General features: G+C 32.0%; 3 protein-coding genes across 6 annotated transcripts; all 3 read right to left on the bottom strand.

Annotated features, from left to right (window-relative positions):
* Positions 1-426: 426 nt before the first annotated feature.
* On the bottom strand, positions 427-6,429 carry LOC123884310 (lysM domain receptor-like kinase 3). The gene is made up of 11 exons (XM_045933387.1): positions 5,298-6,429; positions 3,946-4,023; positions 3,548-3,850; positions 3,214-3,359; positions 3,002-3,091; positions 2,783-2,888; positions 2,282-2,433; positions 2,100-2,197; positions 1,861-2,008; positions 1,423-1,530; positions 427-900 (listed from the first exon to the last, which is right to left on the bottom strand). The coding sequence occupies exons 1-11, from the start codon at positions 5,908-5,910 to the stop codon at positions 736-738; spliced, it is 2,007 nt and encodes a 668-aa protein (XP_045789343.1). The 5' UTR covers positions 5,911-6,429; the 3' UTR covers positions 427-735.
* Positions 6,430-16,117: 9,688 nt separating this feature from the next.
* LOC123884309 (auxin-responsive protein IAA26-like) lies at positions 16,118-20,672 on the bottom strand. 4 transcript variants are annotated; one of them, XM_045933383.1, is made up of 6 exons: positions 20,570-20,672; positions 20,005-20,445; positions 19,156-19,433; positions 18,140-18,284; positions 17,261-17,325; positions 16,118-16,495 (listed from the first exon to the last, which is right to left on the bottom strand). In XM_045933383.1, the coding sequence occupies exons 2-6, from the start codon at positions 20,175-20,177 to the stop codon at positions 16,476-16,478; spliced, it is 681 nt and encodes a 226-aa protein (XP_045789339.1). In that variant the 5' UTR covers positions 20,178-20,445; positions 20,570-20,672; the 3' UTR covers positions 16,118-16,475. The 4 variants fall into 4 exon arrangements, with proteins under 4 accessions (XP_045789339.1, XP_045789342.1, XP_045789341.1 ...); XM_045933386.1 differs by lacking the exon at positions 20,570-20,672 and having other exon boundaries at positions 16,118-16,492; positions 18,140-18,281; positions 20,005-20,554; XM_045933385.1 differs by lacking the exon at positions 20,570-20,672 and having other exon boundaries at positions 16,118-16,492; positions 20,005-20,493.
* Positions 20,673-21,583: 911 nt separating this feature from the next.
* Positions 21,584-27,107, bottom strand: LOC123884308 (hexokinase-1-like). Its single transcript, XM_045933382.1, has 9 exons — positions 26,768-27,107; positions 25,081-25,228; positions 24,763-24,945; positions 24,196-24,270; positions 23,920-24,075; positions 23,727-23,825; positions 23,501-23,631; positions 22,428-22,509; positions 21,584-22,176 (listed from the first exon to the last, which is right to left on the bottom strand). The coding sequence occupies exons 1-9, from the start codon at positions 27,037-27,039 to the stop codon at positions 21,838-21,840; spliced, it is 1,485 nt and encodes a 494-aa protein (XP_045789338.1). The 5' UTR covers positions 27,040-27,107; the 3' UTR covers positions 21,584-21,837.
* Between the last annotated feature and the right edge of the window lie 212 nt (positions 27,108-27,319).

Raw genomic sequence — 27,319 nt, 5'->3', positions numbered from 1 at the left:
ATTTATGTTTTAATATTTTGTGTGTGAAATTATTATTATAATATAAATATTATATAGCTAAATAAACCTTGATAGGCCTTGGCCAGGAAATAGTCTAATATGGACACAAATACAAATAAACAATGTTTATGCACACTCACATGAATGAAAAAAGAGAGAAGTTTTATGTGTGTATACCTAAACACTATAAATTTGTATTTGTGTCTATGCAAGAATTACTCGCACTAGCTAGATAGCTAGCTTTAAGGATATGATATATATTTTTATATACATTTGTGACATGGATTTGTGATATTATGCCATGCATGTTATATGGTTATAAAGATGGAAATAAAATTCACATGTGTGTATATGTTTTATTTTAGAAGGCAACACATCATTACTTTAAATTACTATTAAATCAAAGAGAAAAATAAAAATGAAGCATTGCATGGAATCAAAGATTATATAGACATGCGATTATCAAAAAAAAAAAAAAAAGATTATATAGACATACATGCATATACTACTGTCAACATTACAACTCATATATCAATCAAATCCATCCTTAGCTCCATCATCACATGCTCTAAATTACTCCTAAAATTTTCTATATAACTAAAAATAAAATCAAGATATAGCTTTCAAGATAAAAAAGAAGATACTGATTGACCCTCTCATGTTCATCACAAGTCTATGCTCCTATTGATACATCACAATCAAGCAAAAAAATTAATAACTCTTTATATTTGATTCCTATCTTCCCTGAACAAGTCCACTGAATACTTGGCTATTCCCAGCTAGTGTTGCTTCCCACTCAATAGAAGACAAAAGAATCTGTGAGATGGAAATCACTATCTGTTTCATATCTGGTCGTAAGATCGGATCATCGTCCACACATTGCTTTGCCAGCAAAGCCATCTACGCACACAAAAATTACACCGAAACAAGAATGAGTCTCAAAATCTGAAACAAATTGTTAGAATAACAACTCTAGTTCAAAAGAAAACATGAAAAAATGCAAACAGAGAACACATATGATTTGATCACGGAGTTCAGCTAATTTTGCCTACGCTCCAACTACAAAGTGGCAGCTGTAGTGTCTTTCTATTATTCAAGTTTAGGTTTGCAGATTACAACTTATGTTTAAATACTACGGTCCAGTTTACAAGATTAGTCTTGAACCGCACCACAGGGTTGACTTGCCTACCTATCAGTAAACTATGAGCCACACATAACACAAATTGTCATCCCTCGAGACATCACTTAAGAACTAATGTGTGAAATTATGCAAATGTATGGATTCATGTAGGAAGTATGTGATAAATAAATTTTACATCCATTATGCTTTCAGCTGAACAATCTTCAACTTTCTTGGTTAACATATCAAAATACCACAAACCATAATGCATAAGAAAAATATGTGAAAATAGAGAAACTTGCCTTAAATACACAATCGTGAGGATACAGATTCATCATATTTGGATCAATGTAATCTTTCAAGCTTGACATGCTCAATGAATCAGGTGAGTTCCTAAGAACTGCCAACATCTGCAATTTTTAACAAACATTTAAGGCAATACCTCGGAAACAAACTTGCAACGGTAAAACACTAAGGAATGCCATCATGAATGGAATAATGAGCAATGTAGAGGTTTAAAAAAGTAAGGAACCAAAAAGTTGCAACTTTTTCTTATGAGACAAAAATTTCTGTTAAAATTAGTATAATTAGGACCAGAGGTAGTATTTAATAAACTTTCGTCACATTCGATCTGATATTTACAAGTTACTCGAGCCCTTTCAAATTTTTCTGCAAAGCAAGACAGAACTTCATGCATGTAGAACTTTTATTTACAATGATGTCTTATAAGCAAAACTTACTATTGATGCTAGTGATCGTCTTTCAGGATTTTTTGTCATCATGCCTTCTGTTCGAATAATGGCCTCCTTTCCGGTTATAGTCTCAAAAAGAACAACACCAAATGCATAAACATCGCTTTTGGTTGTTGCAAGGCCATCAGTCAAGTATCTGCAAAGTATCAGAAATAATTTGCGATATTATTCATTTTTACGAAGGAGAACAAACAACAGAAGAAAAAAAATCAGTGAACATTACTTACTCCGGAGCAAGATATCCATATGTACCAACAACTTTGGTAGTTGAAACATCCCCCTCATTTGTTATCCCGACAAGTTTCGCCAATCCAAAGTCTGAAATCTAGAGAAACAAAGAGTGATCTGTGACAAATGATAATCAACATATGTGAAACATATACAAAGTATGTAATACTGTAGAAATTACCTTTGCTTTAAAGGAAGCATCAAGTAAAATGTTGCTTGTCTTTATATCTCGGTGAACATAATGTGCTTTTGTGTGCTCGTGTATATATTCAAGTCCCCTAGCAGCATCAAGTGCAATTTGGACCCTCATGATCCATGATAGTGGTGAATGACCTATAAGCAAGATAAATAATGGTCGTGAACTATGGTCCTGTTTGATTAAACAACTTAATTTGGACCCTCGTGTATAAGCTATTTCTATATTAAAAGATAAAATAATGTGAAATTAGTTTCATATAATCTATAAGTTGTTTCCATAACATAAGTTATCCTAGAGAGCCTATGAAAATAACCTAAAACAACTTCTAGACATGTCATAAGTTGTTTGTCTGTTTCTACTTTCTATAATACCAAATCATTTCATTACCTTTTTAAAAAGTCAATATAGATAGTAAATTTATAGGTCCACACAAATAGCCGCAATTAATAATTCATAGACTAATACATAGATACATAAACTTACCCTTATTTTGAGGATCATGCAAATGGCTTCGGAGGGAACCCTTTTGAGCATATTCATAAACTAGGAAAAGCTCATCATGACTGGCTGCATAGCCAATCAATTCTACCTTGACAAATTAATAAAAAAAACAACTCAGACATTATATATGATGCCTCAAAATTGGCTCCAAAATCAAAGCATGTTATTATATATTATGATCGAAAACGAAAAATAAATTACCAGATTAGCATGATGAACCTTGCATAAAACTTTAATCTCTGATGTGAATTCTTTTGTTTTTGTAGCCGTCATTCTTTTGATAGCAACTTCCTAGAAGGATTCCAGTAAAAATCGTTGAGAAAAAGGAAACTATTAGTAGACATGTAATGATCCTATTACTAGCCGACGTTCTTATAAATACTATAACTGACTTTGAATATACAGTCACGAACCTGGTCGCAAAGGAGGGTATAGTAGACAGATCCATATGTTCCATGTCCAAGTAGATTTGAATCAGAGAAGCCTTCAGTTGACGAAAAAATCTCTTCATATGCAAAAACTACAGGTTTATCCATATCAAATACGTCCGGCCCTAGAGCTGCAATAATTAATGCATCCATATTATGCATACACTCCAATTTAAAATAACAAGTCATTAATATTGGCACAGAGGTAAATGTAAAACCAACATGTATAAATCCAAGTTCAAGGATTGCATATAGGAATGCAGTGCATGCGAAACATAACTACTTTGAGCTACAATCATACGATAAGAAGGTTACTTACTTGAAGCTTTTGGGACGGTAATTGTGCGAGTGCTGGAGTCACCATCTGTTTGCTTGTGGTCAACATGTTTGCCGCATATGTACCTTCCAGAACCACACAAAAAACTTGGATTCCGAAGAATATGGAATTTATGAGAGACCTTTCCCTCGCCATCTTTTTCATGACTTCTGGAATCAGAATAACAATTTGACGATCTCAGGCAAACACAAAGAACAATGCCTAACATTATCAGAATAAGACCAACTCCTAAACCACCAATGATCAATGCATAGGGTACATGATACTTATGATTGGCATCATCACCTGTAACAAAAATATAAAATAAATTAAATAACGACAACATTCTAATATAGCACAAAAAATAGTTTCCTTTTTTAAAAGCATATTTTGATGAATACCTGAAAAATTAACAACAGAAGGGGTAGGAACAGAAGCTGGTGGAGAAGCATTATTCAGAGGATAAGGGTCACCAGGAACTGCAATGAAGTAAAATAGTTCAAATTGAAGTTAGGTTTCAAGGGTGAGTAACATTATTACATGTCACAAATATAATTGGAATATTGGTTTAGCACAAAAAAATGATCACGGAAACGGTAATTAATCAGCCCTTAAATCTAGCTTATTGTCTAAGTAATACATGCACAAAAACAAAGTCAATTTTCTGTTTCAATTGTAGCAGTTGATATGAGGTATTTCCCATACAAGCATGTGTTTCTGAACACATTAAATACTTTTTTTTTTTTTTTTTTTTGAAAACTTGGTATCCGGTCTTAGGACCGACTAATCCAAGGGGACCAATCCCACCGCCCACTTGCGGGGGCCCCATTTAAAGCCAGAGTTTTTTTTTGCTCTGTATGGACTTAGCCCACCGAAATTGGCACCAGTGGGAATCGAACCTGAGACCTTGAGAGGAGCATACTCCAAGGGCCCAAGCCAACACCACTCGACCAACCCCAAGTGGGTTGAACACATTAAATACTACCATTGAAGAAAGACCAGAATTGACCCAATTCCTAACCACTTAAATAAAATCACTTTCAATTTATATTCAGCCTCTTACAGTTTACATGTACTGTACACATAATCTTCACATATCTCATCTTTTGCAACCTGTCATGAAATTCTCATTTATCATGGGGATGTTTATTTTATTAGCTTGGCCCGTGTTTGCATAAACAGTTTAATTAAGCGCTTGTAGGATAAACGCTTCATATAAGTGCTTATGTATAAGTTATTCTATAACAAAAGATAAAATAAAGTTAAACTATTTTTCATAAGCTATCCTCGAGAACTTATAAAAATAACTTGAAAACACATTATGGAGAATTATTTTCATAAGTTCTTCAGAACAATCTCACACTTATTTATATGCCAGTTAATAAGTTCAAATAAACAAATCCAAACAGATACCAATTACCAAGTCATCTAAGAAAACCTTCAAACCAGAATACTCAAATATCATAAACATACACACAATCAACCTACACATAAACCTTCCTCAACCAAAATATCCCTCTCAAACATATGAGAACAAATACATAAACCTACACATGAAGCACGGACACTCCTCAGATTAGGCGGGACACGTGTCAGTGACACCAACACTTATAATTGCATTGAATTGTGTCATTTTCTCAAATGATTATCAGTGTCGACATGTCAGTGTCGTATCCGGTGTCCGTGCTTCATACACACAATCAAATGCCAAGAAAATTTATTGAATTAGATTATAATGAAGGAAAAGACTAACCAGAATCAAGAGGAATGTAATATAGTGAACCGACAGTAACATTATCAGGACCATCAAGGCCATTCACATCCTCAATACTATCCATACTAACCCCAAATCTACTAGCCAAAGATTCAACACTGTCTCCATCTCTCAACACATAACTCAACAGATAGTTCCATAATCCACTAGAACAGCCACAAAACAACCTCAATGATATAACAGCACCATTCCTTGCTTTCCTTGAAGTGTTTGGAAGCAAAATAAGCCCATCATATGCATCCATAACCAAATCATCAACAAACCCTTCATTTGATTTCACAGTGTAAGTTGTATTAGACACATATTTCTTGAGACCAGATGCACAAGAACAATTCTTTCTTATGAATAAGTAATCCCAACCATTTCCTTCAACTGTGATGTCACTTGGTAACACATCAAACATACTCTGAATCACTCCCAAAGATTGGTTTTTTTGAGGCTTATAGGCCAAGAAAGAAGTACAAACACGTCTTGTGTCTGTACAGTTCATAGCTGCCATCTGATAAGAACTGATTCTATTGAAATTGAGGTAAAACAGAAATAGAAGAAACTGAAGGAACTTCAAATTGGGGTTTTTTCCTACATTAACCATTGCTTAGAAATAAACTAGTGATTAGAATTTTGAGGCAAAAGGGTCAAAGAAAATGGTGGAAAGGAAACAAATTTGAGCTCAAGGGATGTAAAAGAACAAGCTTTATCAAATAAGCTTAAGCTTTTTTTAATGGAGAAGAACAAAGGAAACAACTTGATCTAGATTTGAAGGAAAATTACACAACCCAATACAATTTCAGCTGTGAAAAATCAAAAAATGAAGCAAAAAATCCAGATTGAGAAGAAGCCAGCTTAAAAGAATTACCAGCTTTTTGATGAAAATGACAAAAAATAAAAAAAAAATAAAAAATTAGAAAGAAATAAAAAAAAAATGAGGAAAAATCCAAGGTGAGAGAATGCAAGTTGAGAAGAATAATTGGAGGAGAAGGAAGTGAGGAAAATGGGGTATGTTAAATTTAGGAAGCAAGTGAAGGAAAAAAAGTTGAAGTTAAAGAAGAAAAGAATGAAGAAAGTGAAAAAAACAGAACATTAATTAGTGTATTTTATGTTTATGTTTATGTTTTTGTTTATGTTTATGCTTTTGTCTTGTTTTGTAGTCACTCACTGAGGTAAACTCTGATTAGTGAAGAAAGGTAAAAGGTGAAAGCGACTTGTTAGTATAAATTTTTTGAGAACCACTCAGTCATCACCTGAAGTGAAAGTAGAGAGGTATAGGTGTTTTGTGTAGAGAGATTTTTATTCTTTTCTTTTGACTATTACACCCTTGCTTCTAACCAAAGAACAAGATGGAAAGAATATCTTGTGTAATGTGTAGGATCAAGATTAATGTAAAGATTGACTAAGCTAAAAAGGTAAGTTAATCACAATAAAACATTGTTTGTTTATGATGTTGATATCTAGGTCAAAACAGTATCAAGCTAAAAAGTTTCATTAACTTTTTCATTTGAGATAAAAATAATGTCATAGTATCTATTTATTTATTTTAAACTAAAGGCCAAATAATCCTCTTTTGATTATGGTGATTAAGAATTTTACAAGAGAGATTGATGAGTCTATTAATTAACATTTGCATGGACATTCTCAATTTAAGATTGTCCACAATGATTGAAAATGACCGGATTAAATTCAATTGTGATTGAACTTGTAAGGGTGAGATTTTAGGTAGTGAAGGTCTATTTCACGACTCTGATGGTCATTAGATTAAATGATACTTCAAGAAGATTGGTGTGTGTAATGCTCTGCATGCGGATATGGTATGGAGGGAGTAGATTTCTCATCTCATTGTATAGAGCAATTTCAAGATTCTTATAGATATAGTTTCATACAACTGCAAGTTTGGTGGGGTAATTCCTATAGTTTGGTTGTGACATCCAGATTCGTCACACTTGGCGAGAGAGGACAGTAAAAGTGTTGATTGACTTGTAAATTTTAATATTTTATATGATTCTTTGGCTTGTTATGTTTTCGAGTCTCCTCTTAGTGAATTTCATTGTAAATCCAAGAGGTATTGGTCGTGATGAATTGCCCCATATAGTTTCAACCATACCATCCCACACTCATCTTGCCTAGTTCATTGTGAATCCCGCATTCAACATTACACTTTGTCGTTCTCTTAACTTTCTTATATGTTAGGGTTGATTGCATGTCAATCCCACATTGTTAACGAAGGAAGAAAAAAAAAGTCAAAAAAATTATATTGGAAAAGTCACACATTATTTAGAGAAGTGAATTGTGAGGGAGCTCAATACCTCAAATTCCTTGTTTTAACATACCAGACCGTAGCACTCGAAAATACTTTAAATTTATATTTGCGTCTTTTTTCTCTTGCGCTCTTGTTTTAGAGTATTGAGATGTAGTTCTTTAGAGAGTGTGGATATAACGGGGTCATGATTCATGAAGTGGTTGAGAGTGACATTTATATATTGTAATAAGTTTTACATGATGTTTATTTCTTAGTTGTCGATTTAGACAACAACCATATAATTTTTTTATCTAAGTTTATAGTTTCCTCGTTATATTCTTATATTATGATTGTGTTCTTTTATTTTCCGTAAGGAAGCATTGTTATTTCCCAACACTATATTGTGCAAGTCATTAACTTCTGATTAAGATATGGTTATATGCAGGGGCGATTATGCCGCCATGCATGCCCAGCACGTGCCTGGGCTCCCAATTATATAATTTTTTTTTTAGGGTTCTTACTTTAATCTGAAAATTCGAATGTTTGAGTAAGAATTAATAAAATTTAAGTGCATATTCATAATCCTCATGAAATTCTGAGCAAAATGGTATATTTACTTGTCCAGTTTGGTGCAAAAATGAAAAATATCGTTTTTTTATTTTGGTCTAGAGGTTGAAGATGATGAACAGTAGTTTTTAAGGTTATTTTAATAAAAGCCTATATATATTAAGGAAGCTTGATTTTAAACAGAACGCGTCACCTGGCCCAGTGGCACTGTGATTTGTTTCTCACATGGGGGACTTGTGTTCAACTCTCACCTCACTCATTTATTTTCTTTCCTTTTTTGTTTTTATTTTCTTTATTTGTTTATGACTATCAAATATTTAGATTAATTCCTTAAAATTAATTATTTTTATTATAATTTCAGTATATAAATAATATATATTTTATTAGTTAGAAACGGTCCGATTCAGTTGAATTCCGATCGGAAAACTTTAAACCAATAAACATTCGTACATTTGTGGTTAAAATTGTGCCCAGGCTTAATATTATTCCTGGAGTCGCCACTGGTTATATGGGTTATTGGTTCACCCAATTGCATATTCATTGATATTGGATTAGATGATAAGAGGATAATTTGGGAAATGAGCATGCATGGTTACGGCAAAGGGAAGGAACAGAGAACGAACACGCTATAGCTGGCAATATATAATATAAGTAGAAGAAAATGACAGCTATGGTGATGGAGTGTGGGGTTCACACAAAAATATTATACAGTACATGGTCCCTAATCTAATACGTAATAATGTTACCAAACCAAATAGTTCTCAAATTGGTCATAGCATAGGGTAACAACAATTCAATGACCTTTCTTCTTGTTTGACTCATTGAAACCGACACCATTGGAGATACGGTACAGGAATTATCTCTTTCCTTTATTAGGTTATGTTTTATCAAAGGTTTCAAATGACTTGAAATTATTAATAAGTTGGCGTTGTTTTTTAATTTTAAAATTTGGTTTAGAAAATTATGCCAATAAAAAATTATCGGCGGATTAAGTCGCTCACATCTCCTGACATTGTTTAAAATTGTATTTGTGCAAGACCAACAATCAATCAAATCGTCTGCAAGATAAAATGGTTGAGTTCAAATTGATACCAAATAATTATTGCACCGTTATGTACAACAACAAAAAAAAAATTATTGCACCGTTAAAATCCACAAAAAATTACACCTCTCAAATATTGTGTTAATATCACTCGAATATGACAATGCAGCCACTTTAAAATAAATAAAAAGGAAATTTTAATTATGAAGTGAGAACAACCACTCTAAAATAAATAGAAAATAAATTTCAAAAATGAAGAAGTGAGAAGAGAGCCGAGAGAATTCAAAAATATGGAGTGAATGAAATGGGAGGCAAATCCTTTGAAGTGAGGCGATTTACGGGGGAAGTGGATGAGATCAGATTAGATCGAAACAAACACACGTGGAACTGATAATATCGAATGTGAATCGATCCGTTTAGAAATGGATAGCTATTGACTTGGTCTGCACACAAACAAAAAGTGTGCATGTATTAACGGATAGAGATCGCATTTATTATTGGAAAAAAAAATTTCAATTTCGATATTAAAAATCATTATGGTACCAAAAAAATCAATAAATCAACCAAAACCGAACCAAGCCAGTCGGACGGCTGCGTCGCGCGCATGTGATGGTCAACAGTTGTGCATTGTCCCCGTTTATAAAACTAGATACCCCCTTAAGACACACCCATGTGGTCACCCTCCATTATATAAACACGTGTGTTGTCCCTCCGATGCAGGATTTATTTAACTTTTTCAAATTCACACTTGAGTAATTCTACTTGTGTTTATTTCTTACAAAGTTACAACCAATTAAGTTCCCTCCAAAATTCAAACTTGTTCCAATGGTTTTCAATTTAACAATATTAATATTATTAGTTGAATTAAAAATTATAAACAAACATTATATAATTATGTTAGTGTAATCAAAAGATTAATACATAAATTCTTAATGTAAGGGGAACACGATTAATTTATTTTATGAATTGTGAATAAAACATAGAAATTAGAAAGAGGGAAGGGCTTGTCAAGAAAGAAAGAAAAAAAAAGAGAAAAGGGGTGTGGTTGATATTGCCATTATAAAGGGAACAAAAAGTGAATGCTTTAAAAAGCACCGTGGTACTATTACCTCCTCTTGAAGAAATAGTCACCTTTACTCAATGAAATCCCTACCATTTTTAAAGATATAGTAAACTCACGATTCTAAGCACAAGAAGATGATATTTAGTAGTCATATGATATGATTATGTAGAAGTATTCTTAACTTTTATTTATAAATTTCTTATGGAAAAAAACATAATTTTTTTTAAATAACCTTATTTGAAAGAAAAAATATCAATATTTCCCACTTTGAAAATTATTACCAATCTACCCTACATTTTTATTCCCTTCACATTTCCACCAAAGCATACACCATGTTAAAATAAATTTCTTTTTTTTTCGTTTTTTTAATTTAGAAAATTGTTTAAAAAAATTAAAAAAATAATTAATATTTATAAAACTAATAAAAAATACAACAAAGAAATACTAAAAAATCTAGATGCCATATGTTGAATGTATACAATTATGGGTCATGTTAACATGTGCCTAAAGGGCACATGATAAGATATCTAAATATAGAAATTTAGAATTTAATGATACAAAATATTAAATGTTAAAATAGTTGATTACACGATTTTCAAGAGCATATTTCCACATTTATCTCATATTCTCATTAAAATGTGCTTTAAGGGAACAAGTTAATATTTTCCTACCATTATAATGGGGTTGCCTATGTCTTTGTTCTTAATGGACTTCTTTTTCTTCTTCTTAATTACCTCAATTTTCAAATCCCTAACTCTATATCCCAAAAAGAATAATATGCCGCAAGAACCCATGCGCATGAGGTCTTACCATGCAACAAACACGCAGTTTCATTGAATGGTTCAACTTTTGTATTTGAAACATGATGAAGTTTGCCTAATTAGTAATTAATTAATAACAATAAAACAGAACAACTTCATATAAATCGGCATAAAAACATTCCAGAAATGGGTGTATCATTCTTAAAATATATACTTGGATGAAAAATGGATGAAACATGATGAAGTACATTCCTAAAATATACTTGTCGAGGATAAGAAAATTTAGTCATGTCTCATTAATTAATTAATAATATAATAACATAATACCTAATAATCAACCTAATCCAAAATAAAGTCGATGGTGATTAAAAGATAGATTAACAAAAATTTAGACACTTAAAGCAGGTCTAAGTTTTTAGTGAGACAAACTGCTCCTTCTCTCTAAGTTTTTTTCTTCTCCTTTCATCAAAAAGGGGATGATTTTGGGTTTATTTCACCCAAAATCACCTCTTTGCAGGACAAATACTTTTAGTCCCTATTTTCAAATATTTTTCCAAAATATTGATACTTTTAGTCCTCAAAATAATTGCTATAAAATATAAATATGGACTAAAAGTAAATTTTTTGAAGGACAAAACTTAAAAACTCTTAATTTTATAAAGATAAAAAATATATTTAACTCAAAATTATAAGATAAAATCACAATAATTTATTTAGAAACACCTAAAATAAGAGTGGGTAAATTAAGAGGTGTCATTAGCAACTCATATATGTTAAAAGTTATACATATTAAACATATATGCACGGAGGAGGAGGAGGAGGAGAGGGAGGGGGGGGTTGGAGCCCCTGCTTGCCCCCCCCTTGGGTCCGTCCCTGGACATACTACGTAAATCTCTCACCACCAGATCAAATTTAGTGGCTTAAAACTTAAAAGTTAAATTGACTATGTTTTATATATAATTGTTGTTAATTCGAACCGAAAACCACACCAATAATACTTAGTGTGTGAGACAAATGAATTGAAGCAACCAAATCTAAACTTATGGAATAAGCAATAAATCAACAAAGGCTAAAACTGCCAAAAGCGATAAAGAGCACGAATAATTGTTTACTCAGTTCGGTTAAAACCAACCTACTCTAGGGAGAGATAGCTCTCCGTTCCATTATGAATGATACAACTTGATTACAAAGATTCAACCATAAAGAGTTGCAATAATTTAGAGTTTTTCCTAAATTCTACCATTTTCCCGAATCTCTCCCTATGACCAAGAGATTCAATCAAGAAGTGTTTCCCGGTATTACAATGATTATCCCAACCCTAGAGTATACCCAAAAGAATCCCCTTTTGACCCAAGATTGATGTTGGTTGCAAAAACCCTTGAAAAACTCTTTCTTTCTCTCCCTGACGGCTGCACAACAACTTGACTACATATATATACTGCAACTGGCGCATGGGGCGCAGATGGCAGAGGCTGCCCCATTTCTGCGCCTCATACCCCTGTTTCCTTTCCTGTGCATGGAGCGGAAATGCCAACAACTTTCACAATTTTGAACATTGTTTTCAAGTCAAACATCAACAATAATAAATTTACTATTTTTCAACTCTAGATTTTTATATTTATTTTCTATCAATGTAGTAATATACTCTTAACCATTTTTTGGTTACAAATAAAATACTCTTTAGCATTTGCAAAATATTAAATATACATTTTTTTTACTATTAAATATACTTTTTTAGCATTTGCTAAAGAGTACCTTTTTTTTTCTAAAGAGTATAGAGAGAGTATATATATACTCTTTAGCATTTGCAAATATTAAAATGTTAAATAAAATTAGTTGGGGTCCATTATTTACGTCAGTTGCATGTGGAATTGTGGATTTTGGCTGGAAACTCTTTCCAAGCTAGAGCAGCATGTGCACGAGCCATCAGCATCATCATGTTGGAGTAAATTATCATTTTAGTACATATAGTCGGTCAATTTAAACTTTTAAAATTATAAAAAAGACAAACAATTTAGCCTCTTTAAATTAATTTAAATAATTTTTTTTACTATAAACAATATATAATTAATTATATGATCTTAATTCTGATCTACGAAAAAGAATTCTTGTTAAAAGAAATGATTTTGTTTTTATATAGATGTTGAGTATGAGAAACTTCTATTTTATATAACTCATGTCAAATTATTGAATATTCTATTGAGAAGTGTAAGTATATCAAACCCAAAATATGACATTTCGTTAATTCAATGATTACTATTTTAAAGACCAAAATTATCTTTTACTCTATCTTCATGGTCCTCCGTTTCAACTTTTTGTTTGTTTTAGAATAATAAAACAAATAATGTTAACTTTAAAATTTTAATTAGTAGTAAAAAGATAAATTTTAAACTCGGAGGTTCAGGTTTGTGCCCACTAAATTCTTTTAATATAAATAAATATAATTTTTTTTATGAGATGGAAAATAAACCAAACAATACAAGAACAAGAAACTAAGCTTGTGGATGACGACACCCACAACATCAGTCATCAACACGAGACTGAGTTGAGGGGGACAACTATTCCAAATCTTCAACGTGTCATCGCAGGAGGCTTCGGTCTTTGCAAGCTAATCAGCACATTCATTACTCTCTCTAAGAGTATGCTGAAAAGAGACATTTTAATCCCCTGGTGGAGATGACAAATTTGTTGGAAAAGTGATGCGTAAGGATGAAATTGAGAAGTTTCATGAGAAACAAAATTAACTGCTAGAATATGATTCAATGATAATATTTTTTAATCCTCCGGCTTGAGCAATCTTGAGAGCAATTAAAATTGCATGCAGCTCAGCACATAAGGAAGTAAATATTACAATAAAACCAGATAATTCAAGTAACCAATTGCGGTGAATGGAACAATATCTCAAATTGTCAAAAAAAAAAATAATAATAATAATATCTGAACAAATGAAATATAAGTATTTTTATAAATATTGTATATGCACATAACAAAAGCCAATAATTAAAGATATGCCATTGTTTATTTTTTGTAGTTAGTAAATAATCAATTCATCCTGATATCCAGACTAGATTTGTCGTACATAATAATCATGTTTACAATTCTAGAATTTAATATTGCCATAAGATTTGTTCTATGATTCTAATTTTAATTTGTTCTAACTCTTAGGTCCACAAGTCCCACCACATTTGGATCTTGTCTATTTTTTTAAGGAAATTGCTAAACAGTGCTCCGGGGCACTAGTTAAGGATGCAAAAATAGTAATTTGGCATTGGAATTTATGCAGTCAACTTTTCGAAAGTTTAAAAAGTGTTATTTTCTTTTCAAAACTTTCTAATTTTGGTTTCCTTAACCAGTGCCCCGGGGACACTGGTTAACATGACCCTTTTTTTAATAGCCATTACCATCAAGGAAAATTTTGCCTTCTAACATTCCTTCACTGCAATGAGAGTTTTATGGTATAAAGTTTAAATGATGAAATTAATGGGCATATCTATAAGCTTGGGATACATACAATGTGACAAGAAAAGAGAGTTGGTTAGATTAATTGATTCTAACAAGCTCATTTATGAATAACAATCTCTATTCCACATCCTCCAACAACAAAAAAAAACATATTCCACAAGATTTTCCTTTTTAGGCGACTATTCCATATGTTTTAGACCTAATAATAATAAATGTTTAGTTGAAGACTCAAGAATTGCTACTAGATTTAGTTTAGTTGTGAGCGATTTGAATAGTATGCTAATAAATTAATAAATTTAAAGAGTCTAAATCATGTGGATACCTTAGAACGTCTATCAAAAATAAAATAAAAACTATAATTATATCAGAGTTAAATTAACAATAAAATAGTTCTATTTTAAGGAAATTGGCGTGTTGAGAACCAAATTAACAATAATATTTAGGTAAATTACATTTATGATCCATATCTAATTTTACCAACTTGTGAATTTGGTTCTTGAAATTTCAATTGCTTAAATTAGGTATTCATTGTTTCAATCAAGCAAGTTTGGTCCATATAGATAAATTTCATTAAGCCATAATATTTTTTGTTTTTTATAAGCAAAAAATAAATTATAAGGAGTACAAGAGGTAGTCAACCCTTACAATTCAAATACAACCACTTTAAAGATATTGAATACAACCTAAATGATTGTTACACCAATAAAAAAAAACTAAATTGACATTATTTTCTAATCGGCCTAAGAACCAAAAGGTAAAAACCACTAAGAAAACTATATTAACACAAACTCCTCGAAACAAAATATTATTTCGCATACGCCACATACACCACATTGTCGCCAACCAAATAATGTGTCGAAATCGCTTGCTATTTTTGCCTTTTGCTATGTCTCCAAACAAAGTGAAGTATTGTAAAGCATTACGTGTAAAATGCATTTTTATTTTGCCTTTTTTTAATCTAATTACAGGCGACCATTTTCACCGTTTTAAAGGCATCAAATGGTTTACTTTTAATGTGGGCATATACCATTATAAGAAGAGATTACCTAGAAAATAAAAATAAAAATAAGAAGAGATCTAATTGCTATGTATACAAGATAAATTAAATTTAGGATGAGGTGATGAGTTTCAATTTTTAAGGCAAAGAAAATTTTAAAACTCAAAAGAATACATACTTACCTCCTTTAAGGAGACTAGCAGGGTTCAAATTCAAAACCTCCTAAATCTAAGACTTGTCTTTTTACCGCTCAATCAAATCCTTAAGTTGAAATTAAATTTTTAAACGTGCTTTTAATTTAATGACATTATCATGTCACTTTGTTATGTTAGTTAATAAAATATCCCTACAAAAATTTATTGGATGAGATGTAATTAGATTGGATGTATAAAAAATTAGACTTAAAAATATGTTTAAATATTAATTTCCAATGAAAATTATGGAATTGACATTTGACCTAATTTAGCAGTATAATATGGGTTTGTGCATAATCAAGATGAATCCGGCCCAATCCACTAGCACCAACTTCTCATTTCAAGAGGGCCGGCCAACAAGTGTGAAAACTTTATTTACACCCCCGACCCCCTCAAAAATATTAGTATAACTTCTAATATGGTTGTGATTTGCACCAAAAAAACATAATATTCAAATGCCATTGTGTACAATAATTGACATTCACGGTGTAAAATGCATTTTTATTCAGCCTTGTGTTGTGTATTAGCCAAAGTTAAACTCCTTTGGCCGAAGTTTTCATCGTAAACCAGTGATTAAATTTCTGACCGATTGTAGGTCTAAGTCTCTTACAACTTGAACTCATTCATTGTTAGTATGTTAATAGAACATTAACCAACTTAAATATTCATTAACAAAATGGTTACATTGATACACATTATTTGGAAGTTAAAATTAGTATTCCCTAATCTACTTCAACATAAAAAGGACCCAAAATGTCTACTCTTCCGGTTTGAATGAAAAAGACCTCAAACAGCCTCATCCTTCATTTGCATTTATGAGTCAAGTGGTGCATCAAATCTAGTCTTTCTTACTACCTGCTGAGAACAAGAACTTTTATTCAATCATTGATCACAACAAAAATAAATTAGGGTGAAAGATAGAGAACTAATTCTTCTCAATTAAAGTTGAGTTTGGATTAGCTTTTATAGCTTATAAACAACATAATTCCTCTAGTTTATAGTTTATGAACTAGCCATAAAAGCTTATGAAGATGTTAAATGAAAGTGCTTCCAAACAACATAAGCTAACAAAAAGACCATTTTAACTTACTCCCACCAGTCTCGTATATAACCAACTAAACAAAAAAATTGGAAGTTTCAAATATAAGCAAAAACTACTATAATCATTATATTTATCATCAATATTCCAATTGTACCCTTAGTTTTACTTTAAATTTAAAATAAAAAGTAAGGGTAAAATTGAAAATGACATACTTTATCTAATCATTTACTCCACTTTCTTAAAAAATGTGATTTTTTTGTTGTTGGTTACATTAAAGACTAGAGGAGTATGTGTTATAATAATTTTCCTAAGGGTCTTGCTAACGAGTGCCCCTGGGGCACTCTTTAAGCATTCAATTTAAAGAAACTTTTTATTCAAAAAGTTAAACACTATAATTTTCAATGCGTTGACTTTACGCATTCCGATAAAAATTCTATAAAAAGCTTACTATTTAAGAGCTTAAAGAGTGCCCCGGGGGCACTATTTAGCATTTGCCTTTTCCTAATTACTCTTCAGAACTCAGAAGTACTTATTGATAAGTTTTATCCAAACTAGCTCTAAGTTAAAAGACTAAAACTCACGGTTAAAAGCAGGAAGGTCAGAACTCTTGGACACTCGAACCCTCTTCACGGTTGATACAAACATGCTGCCAAACAAACACATTAAAAATTAAAAATAAATCATAGATACTAATTTATCACACTTCACTAGCAATAACTATAAACCATTAAAAAAAATAAATTAAAACTCACAATAACTTAGGGAAGATCCTATTGCAAAAGTTATATATAATTTTGCATTGGCATTAAAACTCACAAGAAATCATACTATAGTTTTAAAAAACAAAATGTTAATTAATTAATTTTGCATTGGCATTAAAACTCACACAAGAAATCATACTATAGTTTTAAAAAACAAAATGTTAATTAATTTTGCATTGGCATTGAAACTAGTCATGACCAATGTTTTGAAAACCGGACCGGACCGGCCGGTCCGACCGGTTCGACCACGAACCGGTGCCCTCGGCGGTCCGGTCGACTAGCAAGAACCGCTAGTCAGTGGAACCGGTCAAAAACCGGTGTGAACCGGTATGAACCGGTGTGAACCGGTGTGAACCGGTGAACCGGTGAACCGGAAAACCGGCCGGTTTTTCTCTCACTTAAAAAAAAAAAAAAAAAAAACTGATTTTTTAATTAAAAAAAACGATGGATTGAAATTGAAAGGTTAAAAAATCAAAAATCTTTCCTTTCCAACCATAGACTCAAACACGTGAAAAAATTATATGAACGGTTCAATATAAACGGTTCAATAACGGTTGAACCGATCCGACCGGTTGACCCTTGAACCAGTTGTCACAACGGTTCGACCTCCGGTCCGGTTCTTAAAACATTGGTCATGACTATGATATTGAATAGAATAAGATGAAAAATGCATCAGATTCACATTGATAAGATACTTACTGCCACGGCACGTCCCCTACAAGCATCTTGTCTCCTTCATTATCTTCATAAACAAGAGTATATTCTCCACTTCCAATCAATGAACCTTTCATCATGATGCCTTTATCTTCTTCTTGCTTGTTGTTATCAGATAAATTTATCTCTGCTTCAAGATTACATTATCACAATTTTTATGTGAGCTTAGAAAGATTAATTAAAACAAAATTGACTTCAAAGTTAAACATTCGCGAAGAAATCATGCTGTTAAAATATAAATTTAGTTGTGATACACTATCGGTATAAAATGTTTTTCGCTATCTATAAATTAGAACTAATTATATGTGTGATTTGAGAAATAGTTATAATTGAAGTCGAATATTTTTAATGATCTGACGATAATAATTGATTGACAATGTGAATATTTTTAACATTGACGATATATTTAAATTAAATATATGCTTAAAATAGATGTTTGGTGAAAATAGGTTGACATTTTATATCAGGAGGTTTGAATGTTGCTTGCTAGTTAGTCAAAGGATGTAGCTAACAAAAGGAGAAAACTTATCTAAAAGTGCAAGATTTCATTTATTTATTAAAGAAAAAAAAATTCTACACTAAATATATGTCAACAACAAATAAATGAACAAAGTTAGGTTAAATTGACCACTCAAGACATAATTATTGCACTAAAATGCTAGGATTGTCAAAATATGCAGCAAATACTAAGTCATATATCTCGACCATTGGATCATACTAAGATGATTCATATTAAAAATCACCAAATTAGATTTCAAATAAAACTTAATCAAATGGTCGAGATGTTTGACAATGGTGACTACTGGTGTTTTGACCGCAATTAATCCAAATCCACAAATATTACACAAACGGATTGCATGCAGTCAACATTTCCTGCGGTTGTAATCTAGTTGTATGTTTAAGATAGGATAAATCATGATTTTGAAGTTAAAACACAAACATTCTAACGATCGACGTTTATTGACCGTAGTGATTGTAGTCAATCTGCGTCCGAATATTACCTTCGAGGAGACCTCTAAATAGGTCATCAACAGCAGATGAAAGTTTTTCATAGCTATCATAAGCATTGATGTCTACTTTTCTCCCAATGGGAACTCCATCCATATTGATCTTCACAAACAAGTCTTTTCCAGAGTTGCTAATAGGTTTGTTACTAGTAGCAACCTTCTCTTGACCAACGTGCTGTGACTCGGTCAGCGGCTTAGAAGAACTTCCGCTTGCAATGTTCTTCCTGCAGGAACGAATCGGAGGCCAACCCACTACTGGACTAGTTGCATTTCTGTTTTAGATGGATCAAATTACATAAAGTTAGACATGAAAATAAACAGAAAAAAGTAATCATCAAATAGCCAAAATTTGCTTATTTGCAACCTCAATTACGGCCACAATGTTAAGGCTTCGAGATCTTTGTGACTGCAATTGTAGTCATGTCAATAATACATTAATCCACAATTTTATTGTAAAATCATGAATCGCGACATAATTGAAGACAAAAATATCCCAAAATCTTTACGTTGTGGCCGTAATTTTGATAGCAAAAGAAAACTATTACAAGGTTTCAAAGCTAAAATTCCACTTTGTTTGTGGATGAAATTTGCTATGAAAATCTACTATTTCTAATATATTGTAGAAACAAGAAAGTTAGCATGGACCACAACAATATCAACCATTGTGGTTACATTGCGATCCTTTATATTCCTATTATTATTCTCGAAAAAAATGTTGTAGCTACAATTGCGGTCATTTAGAGACAAAAAAAAACTTAATATTGTCATGATAGTTGCAATTGCAGACCGTAATTTAAAACCAGAAACATAGATAAGATATAAGAGAGAAAATCAAAGGAGTACCTTTTTTGAGACTTGTTGGTCAAATTTGTGCAAGAGGGTTGTGATTCATCTCTTTCTTTTTTGACATTTTTCATGCTTTTTTCATTGTATGAATCTTCTTCACCAGGTGGACCAAGTCTAAGCTCCAATTTCTTCTCCTCCTCTAAAGAACACTTGTGGCTTCTTTGCCACATCTTATTGCTCTCAAATAATTCTTCTAGATTGAAACAAGTTTAATTGAATTGAGCCTAATATCTTAAAAAAAGAACCACCTTCAACAAGAACTTATAATTATAAACCTTTCTTTAAGGCTTTTAAACCTTTAAGATGTGGAAATTACTTGAACAGTTATATGAGGCAGATATTGTTGCCTAACTTTGGTTTTCACATGCTTAAATGGTTTTTTTTCTTTCCTCTTTTTAGGCTAAGATATTATCAAAACTTGGTGAGATTCTCCTTTGCCTAACAAAACAAAAACAGAAAGGGAATTAGTGCATTGTGCACGCATCTTTGAAACAAATATTAGGTAGTTTAGCACATGAAGTAAAGTAAAGATAAATATCAAGCGCTGACCAAGTTATATAACCTTAATCAGTGTTTTAAAAACCGAACTAAACGGAACAATTCCATCGGTAGAATTGTGTGTTACTATTCGTTATAGAAGTCATGATAAGAGAAAAGTAAAGGAAAGTAGATTGAATAATGAGAGAATTGTTGATTACATGAAGTGATATTAAATAAGATTCATATAGCCGATGAGAAAAATTAACTAGTCTAACTTAACTAACCGGTGTAACTAACTATTGTAACTGTGAACCGACTCTATCTACGGTTCAATTGTTTGAATGGTTCAATCCTAGTTTTTTCCCGATTCAAATTGTTTAAAGCAGTTACATCATAACTTGAAGGTCTCGTCAATTTGATGTACGGTCCTATTTTTAAAACATCGAGGTTAATAATAATAACTCCAAACATGTACTATAAAGTCAAAACCTATGCTTTTTTTTTTTTTCCTTTTGGTTGGAGTCAAAAAGAAATCAACAGAATTCAAAGAATAAATAAAAAGAGGAACAGTAGCACACTCAAGTTCTTACCTTGCTGGCACAAACACAACCAAAGTTTTTCCTTTTTCTTAATTATAGTTAATGTAGAAAGCTGTTTTATTTAAGTGATTGTTAAGTTGGTTATATGAGACTTTAAATCCACACACGTGCAAAGTACTTAATTAAATACAAAATTCAAATTAAAATACATTACTTAACCTTTTTTATACGTCAAGAAATTGAATTGATGGATGGGATGGGATAGCTACTAACTATTGCTTTGATTTTTTTCTACCTTTACTTTTGTTTTAACTTTTATAAGTGGTAGACAGGATTTGCATGATTCATACTACTGTGCAACAAAAAACATGCAGTTCCTATGAGATAATGTAACAATGTTTTGTTCTACATTTTCCCAAACAATGTATCATGTATGAGAACACGTGTTACAACACTATTTTTTTTATAACTTATTTATAAAAAAAAATGTACAGAACTTCAAAAAAAAATCTCAATTGTTGGATTAATCTAAAACATGGCCCATCAATTTGACACAATAGTCTCATCTCAAATAATCCAATAATTTAGGAAAAAGGTATCCTGTCCTAACAACAATGTAGAAATTAGTACATTGCAGGATTCTCCAAAAAGAATCATAAATATGAATGTAAAGAAATTGTGAAGACAGATATTGCACAAAATTGGCCTAAAGTATATGTGTGCATGTCAATCTTTCCAAACTGAAGGGGTCAGAATTGGAAAATGACATCCAAAAAAATAATTGACACAAAATCCCAATAACATGATATTGCTAAGCATCAAGGTAATGAGAATGAGAAGCAGCAAGAAGTGCAGCACCAATTCCTGAACCATCATTAGAGTGTTCAACAGAAATACTTCCTGAAACATCTTCACCAACCAACTCTGTTAAGGTATTCTCTAAGCACTTACTGTATGCAGTGTAATGCTCATACAATCCACCATCCATGGCTACCACACTCTTCTGACCCTCACCGCCGCTGATGGTGTCTCTTCCTATCTTCTTCAGAATTCCTAAGATGCCAGCAGCAGAAAGACGAGCACCACGGGTAGCAACAATATTGCACAGCTCAACAACCACCTTTCTCACTTCCAGGGAGGTATCAGATACCTAATATTAAAAAAGGGAGAAGTTAAGTTGATGAAAGTTTGCCATAGCGACCTTTAAAATTTTGGAAGTCTCAAATTCAGTCACGAGTATAGGTAGAACTAAAATATTGAAGATGTTTAAAAACTGTGAAGTTAGGTCTTAGGACTCTAATTACAAGCACATAAGAACATCTATTCTATGTCATTATAAAGACATTATATAAAGCCTTTATGGGAAATATTGATCCAAACAAAATATACAATTTCATGTACCTCAAAAATGTCCTTCAGTTTGCTTTTGACCACATTGAGATCGGCAGATGAGTCATGATGCATTACAGACATGTCAGGTGTCCTGCACATCCAATTCTGATGGTCAAGATACAAGAATTTTTTACGACAATAGTCGCAATTATAAGAAGACAGTAAACTAGGAATTCAAGGTTCATATTGATCATGAATTGTGCAACAATATTAAAACACTTTATGTATCTCTGACAGACAAACCGGCGAATGCTCAAAGTTTTCATTATCTTCTGTTGGGGGACAAAATTGAACCTGGAGTGAAACATTGCTGACAAACCAAATTTTGGCAGAAAAAAATAGAGTGCAAAATTCTAGATCATATCATCTGTGTGTAACATGATACGGACAAATTCCTTCTCGAATTATATCAAACCCTTAATTTCATTTGATTTATCAATAAGTGGGGAGAACATATGGAATTGCACTAAATGTCTCCTAAGAAGGAAGTGGAAAAAGTTGCCCTGATTTTTATTTTTATTTATTGTTTCCAAGATGCCCTGATATGTCTCCAAAATTGAACTAGTTACAGACATAATACAAAATCATTCATGTGTCTTCATTTAATAGCTTAACCATTTAGAATAGTTGGTTCGTGACATTGTATTGGAGCTTCTATGACAAAGTGGTCTAGACTCTAGAGTTCAATCCCTGTTACCCCACTCTCCTAATAAAATATTTGTATTTCATCTCAAAAGGCTAGTGCATTGTCGATGCTGCAACTTGCAAGCACAAAAGACTCTAGCATATAGAGGCGTGCACACCTAGAGAATAGAGATACAATATAAAACCATTCATGTATTTTGGCTTGACAGTTTAAGCTTTTGCAATAGCCAGTTCATGATACATGTAATATTTAAAATCACTATTAATAGTAGACTACGAAACCATCAATGTGGCAAAATTTTGTACAAATTCAACTGCTAACATAAACACCAGGTTTGAGAGATATTAATAGGGGAGTAGTAGGGAAGGGGGAGAAGGATACGACAAATAGAAAAAATTAATAAACAGAGTGGCTATTAAAAAGCCTAAATTTGTACCTTAATGTGTATGGAACTTTCAATTTTGGAGGAACAGTTTCACCAAAAATCCAAGCTTCTTCAGCCATTTTGTATAGTACTCTGCGAACAATTTCTCCCAAGTACATTCCAGATATTATCTTCTCAAAAATCTGTGAGGATGGTTAAAAGTATCAGCAAATATATGAACAGTCTCATTTATTAAAACAAATAAGAACGAAATTGGAGGTAATGCGACACAACACACCTGTTCACCAGGGTTTAAACTCTCAGCATCTAATGCATAATCATACTCAGTTAATGGAAGGTGGGATGACCGGAAGTTTCCCCACTCCATGTTGATAACCTATATCAATCTCATATATTTGTTGAAGCATCAAATATTTATTAAAATTTTCATTTCAAATAATCTGTATCCATTTTTTAAACAATGCACTCACCATTTCTCCGGACTTAGGCAAATCACCGTGCCATTTTGGTATTGCTTGAGCACTCTCCACATACGCTGCATTTGTTCCGGTACCTAAAATTACAGCAGCAATGACATCCTTGTTTGTATGTCGGCCTCCAGCTAATGTCCCCACTGTATCGTTGACCTAGTATAGATGATAAATATAAGTATATAGTCTACAAACAAAAATAATAATACTCCAGAAATTTTAATTAAAAATGCTAATATCGTTTAATGATGTAGAAGAGTTCAAAATTTTAATTACCAAAGCTGTTATGTGCATATCAAGACCTTGTCTCTCAATGGCACTTCTCAATTCAGCCACAACATCCTGACCAACCTATGTAAACAACAATAAAGCCAAGTATAAATCTAAAAGTGAAAGAATAGCGTGTATTTCTTAAAACTAGATAGTTCCAACAATAGGAACAAGTTAGTGCAGAACTGCTAAAAATGAATTTCTGTAACAAGTATATAAACTTTGACATAAACATGTTTCCAAAGTTCATCTGTCATGTTTGCAAAAATGGAAGCCGTATAGAAATTTAATAATGTAAAGGTGGTCGGTCATACTAACAAATTTTGAAACATGAACTAATAACAAATAAATGCAATGTTCTCACAAACATATGTTCCATAAGATGGTAAAATAATTGTTATTATTATAATAATTTGTGATGTAGTTGTAAATTCAAATGTAAGCTTTGTAATTGGATATTTAGGAGCTAATCATCAACATGCATCTTTGAAGTTCTACAATCCACATAGTAGGGGATGATCAAAAACTAAAAAGAATGTAAAAGCATTGAAGCAATAAGGATTTAGGATTTACTGCATCATCAATGTTGAATCCTTTTGTCCACCTGATAAGGTTCCCAGAAGAAATTGATGTTTGCATGACAGGAAAGGAGAAGGTAAAACCTAGCTCCCTCTTCCTACCTGGAGGAACCTTGAAATCTTCATTTTCTTCATTAACAAACTTTGCAAGTTCTGCTGCAATATAGTCAAAGAGTTCCTGCATCACATGTTTTTAGATTGGTTGTGTTTCTCATGATAGGATTAAACAAATGACAATTGTGAGGAAAAAGATTATACATAAATTGTATGGCATAGAAAATAAACTCAAACCGATAGAAGAAAAAATGCTTACATTTGATGTCCCAACCATTAAATTGGCAGGAATTGACACCTCGGTAAATTCTGTATTAATAACACCATCCTTGCCACCGAGTTGCACGCGTAATACACGAAAGTTAGTCCCTCCAAGGTCCAATGAATAATATAGTCCTTCCTCATTCCTAAATACGCACGGATGCAAAGAACAACAAAACAATATCATTTTGTCAAAAAACAAAACAATATCATATTTTTTCGTTAGATGAAATTTTAAACTGTTTAAAAACACAAGTGGAAAAAAATAAACTCTATAAATTCATAGCGCTGTATTGAAATGTAACTGACTGAATACTCTTGCACAACTATTTACAGAGATCATAGCAATAAACAGTGTAATGTAAAGTGATGGGAAATTGTATCGAAAATATGGCATTGGAAAAACAAATACACCTTGATCATTGTAATTTCATACCATTCTTGAATTGTGTTGCAATGAAAAGTGAAACAACCAAATATTATATATATGACACACATAAAAGATGATTTAATGTGCTTCTCCTTAGCCACCTATTTTCACAACCACGCGCCACTCTAACATGAGTAGCTAATGATCAATGCAAGCAATAACTTCCCTCCAGCACAAATTTAGTTTATTGACATTGCAATTGAACAATAAATGAGCAAGAATAGCTACATGATCATCCAAGCTTCAATTGAGAGGATAAAAAATCATTTTTAATAAACAGCTTAAATAAACACTTATCCAGCCGACGCTTATCATAAGCGTTAAAATGCAATAACACATTTGTGTTCAGATATGCACGTTACAATTCCATCTACGTCATCATCGTTTGTTTTCGACGTATAAATATAATTCAGAATCAACCAACACTTATCATAAGTCATTACATTTAGATTCAACAAGCTATTCGCCTACGAACGTTACAAATCCATCTAATCCATCAACATTAATTTTTGACATAAAATTAGAGTTTGCATTCAACCAGCATTTATCACAACATTCAAATTCAATAAGCTATTTGCGTTCAAATACGCATGTTACAAAGTTATTTACGTTAGCACGTTACAACTCCATCTACGTCATCATTATTTGTTTTCGACGTATAAATAGAATCCAGATTCAACCAACACTTACCATAATGTTTAAATCCAACAAGCTATTCGCGTTCAAATACACACATTACAAATCCATCCACTTCATCAACACTTATTTTCGACGTAAAATTAGAATTTGGATTCAACCAGCATTCATCACAACATTCAAATTCAATAACCTTTGTGCATTCAAATGCGAACGTTACAAAGCCGTTTACTTTATCAACGTTTGTTCTCTTTTTCGGGCTTCAACCCTCTTTTATTCCAAAAATAAATAAATAAAAAATTGTTTTCGACGTGTAAACAATTTTTTTATTCAATATCAACATATCATAAATAACTTATTAAACTAAACTCTTCTAAAAATTTACAATTTCTTATATCATAAGATAAACACCAATACCAATATACTCTAAATAAACTCTTTCATGAATCTAACACATCAAAAATATATAAACATAAATACAATACAAACACATATATATATATAAAAAGAATATAGATTGATCTAATGAAATTGTGACTATAATAACTAAAATAAAACTATAGATCAAAAGAATGAAAAAATCAAAGTGATTAAGATTGGATCAAAAAGTGGAATATACCCTGTAGGGAGATTATCAACGAAACTGATGAGCATTTTGAGCTTGCTGCCACCTTCAGAAGCAAGTCCGGCGTGCATCTCCACCGTCATTGCATCAGCAACCTGTTTCAGCTTCAACGTCGGCGTGGCGCATTTTTCTTCAAATTCCTTCAGAATCGCTTTTGCTTTTCCCCATCGCTTCGATTTCTTCACGTAACGATGTATTAATATTGTCGCCACCGCACATGCCGCCGTAGCTCCGATCACCGTCGCACAAACCACCACTTTTCCCATTATTATGGGTTTAGAATTTAGATGTAAGAAAGAAGAAAAGAAAAAATAGACAAACACCGAAAAAATACACTCTCACTCTCTCTATTTATTTATCACGTGTCTCAATTTTTATTTATTTATTTTTTCTTTTTGGTCAAGTCTCAATTTTTATTTAATTTAGGCTTTATTATTAATATATTGCGGAGTGAAGACAAATTTTGTTCTCACAATATTTTCTTACTGCTCAATTCATTCCTAATAAAAAAGGAAAATGTTATTCCAACATAATTTTCAAACAAAT

Source organism: Trifolium pratense, linkage group LG5 (genome assembly GCF_020283565.1).
Source record: "Trifolium pratense cultivar HEN17-A07 linkage group LG5, ARS_RC_1.1, whole genome shotgun sequence".
Classification (NCBI taxonomy): domain Eukaryota; kingdom Viridiplantae; phylum Streptophyta; class Magnoliopsida; order Fabales; family Fabaceae; genus Trifolium; species Trifolium pratense.
This window is presented reverse-complemented; position numbering and strand designations above follow the sequence as displayed.

Coding starts and splice junctions, on each gene's coding strand:
- LOC123884310 (XM_045933387.1), bottom strand. CDS start 5,910: ATGGTTAATGTAGGAAAAAACCCCAATTTGAAGTTCCTTCAGTTTCTT. Junction 3,360..3,547: donor TACCGTCCCAAAAGCTTCAA/GTAAGTAACCTT, acceptor TAATTATTGCAG/CTCTAGGGCCGGACGTATTT. Junction 901..1,422: donor CTCACGATTGTGTATTTAAG/GCAAGTTTCTCT, acceptor TTGTGTGCGTAG/ATGGCTTTGCTGGCAAAGCA.
- LOC123884309 (XM_045933383.1), bottom strand. CDS start 20,177: ATGTGGCAAAGAAGCCACAAGTGTTCTTTAGAGGAGGAGAAGAAATTG. Junction 19,434..20,004: donor ACCAACAAGTCTCAAAAAAG/GTACTCCTTTGA, acceptor CATCTAAAACAG/AAATGCAACTAGTCCAGTAG. Junction 18,285..19,155: donor ATTTAGAGGTCTCCTCGAAG/GTAATATTCGGA, acceptor GTAATCTTGAAG/CAGAGATAAATTTATCTGAT.
- LOC123884308 (XM_045933382.1), bottom strand. CDS start 27,039: ATGGGAAAAGTGGTGGTTTGTGCGACGGTGATCGGAGCTACGGCGGCA. Junction 24,946..25,080: donor TAATGGTTGGGACATCAAAT/GTAAGCATTTTT, acceptor CATGTGATGCAG/GAACTCTTTGACTATATTGC. Junction 23,826..23,919: donor TGCCTAAGTCCGGAGAAATG/GTGAGTGCATTG, acceptor AGATTGATATAG/GTTATCAACATGGAGTGGGG.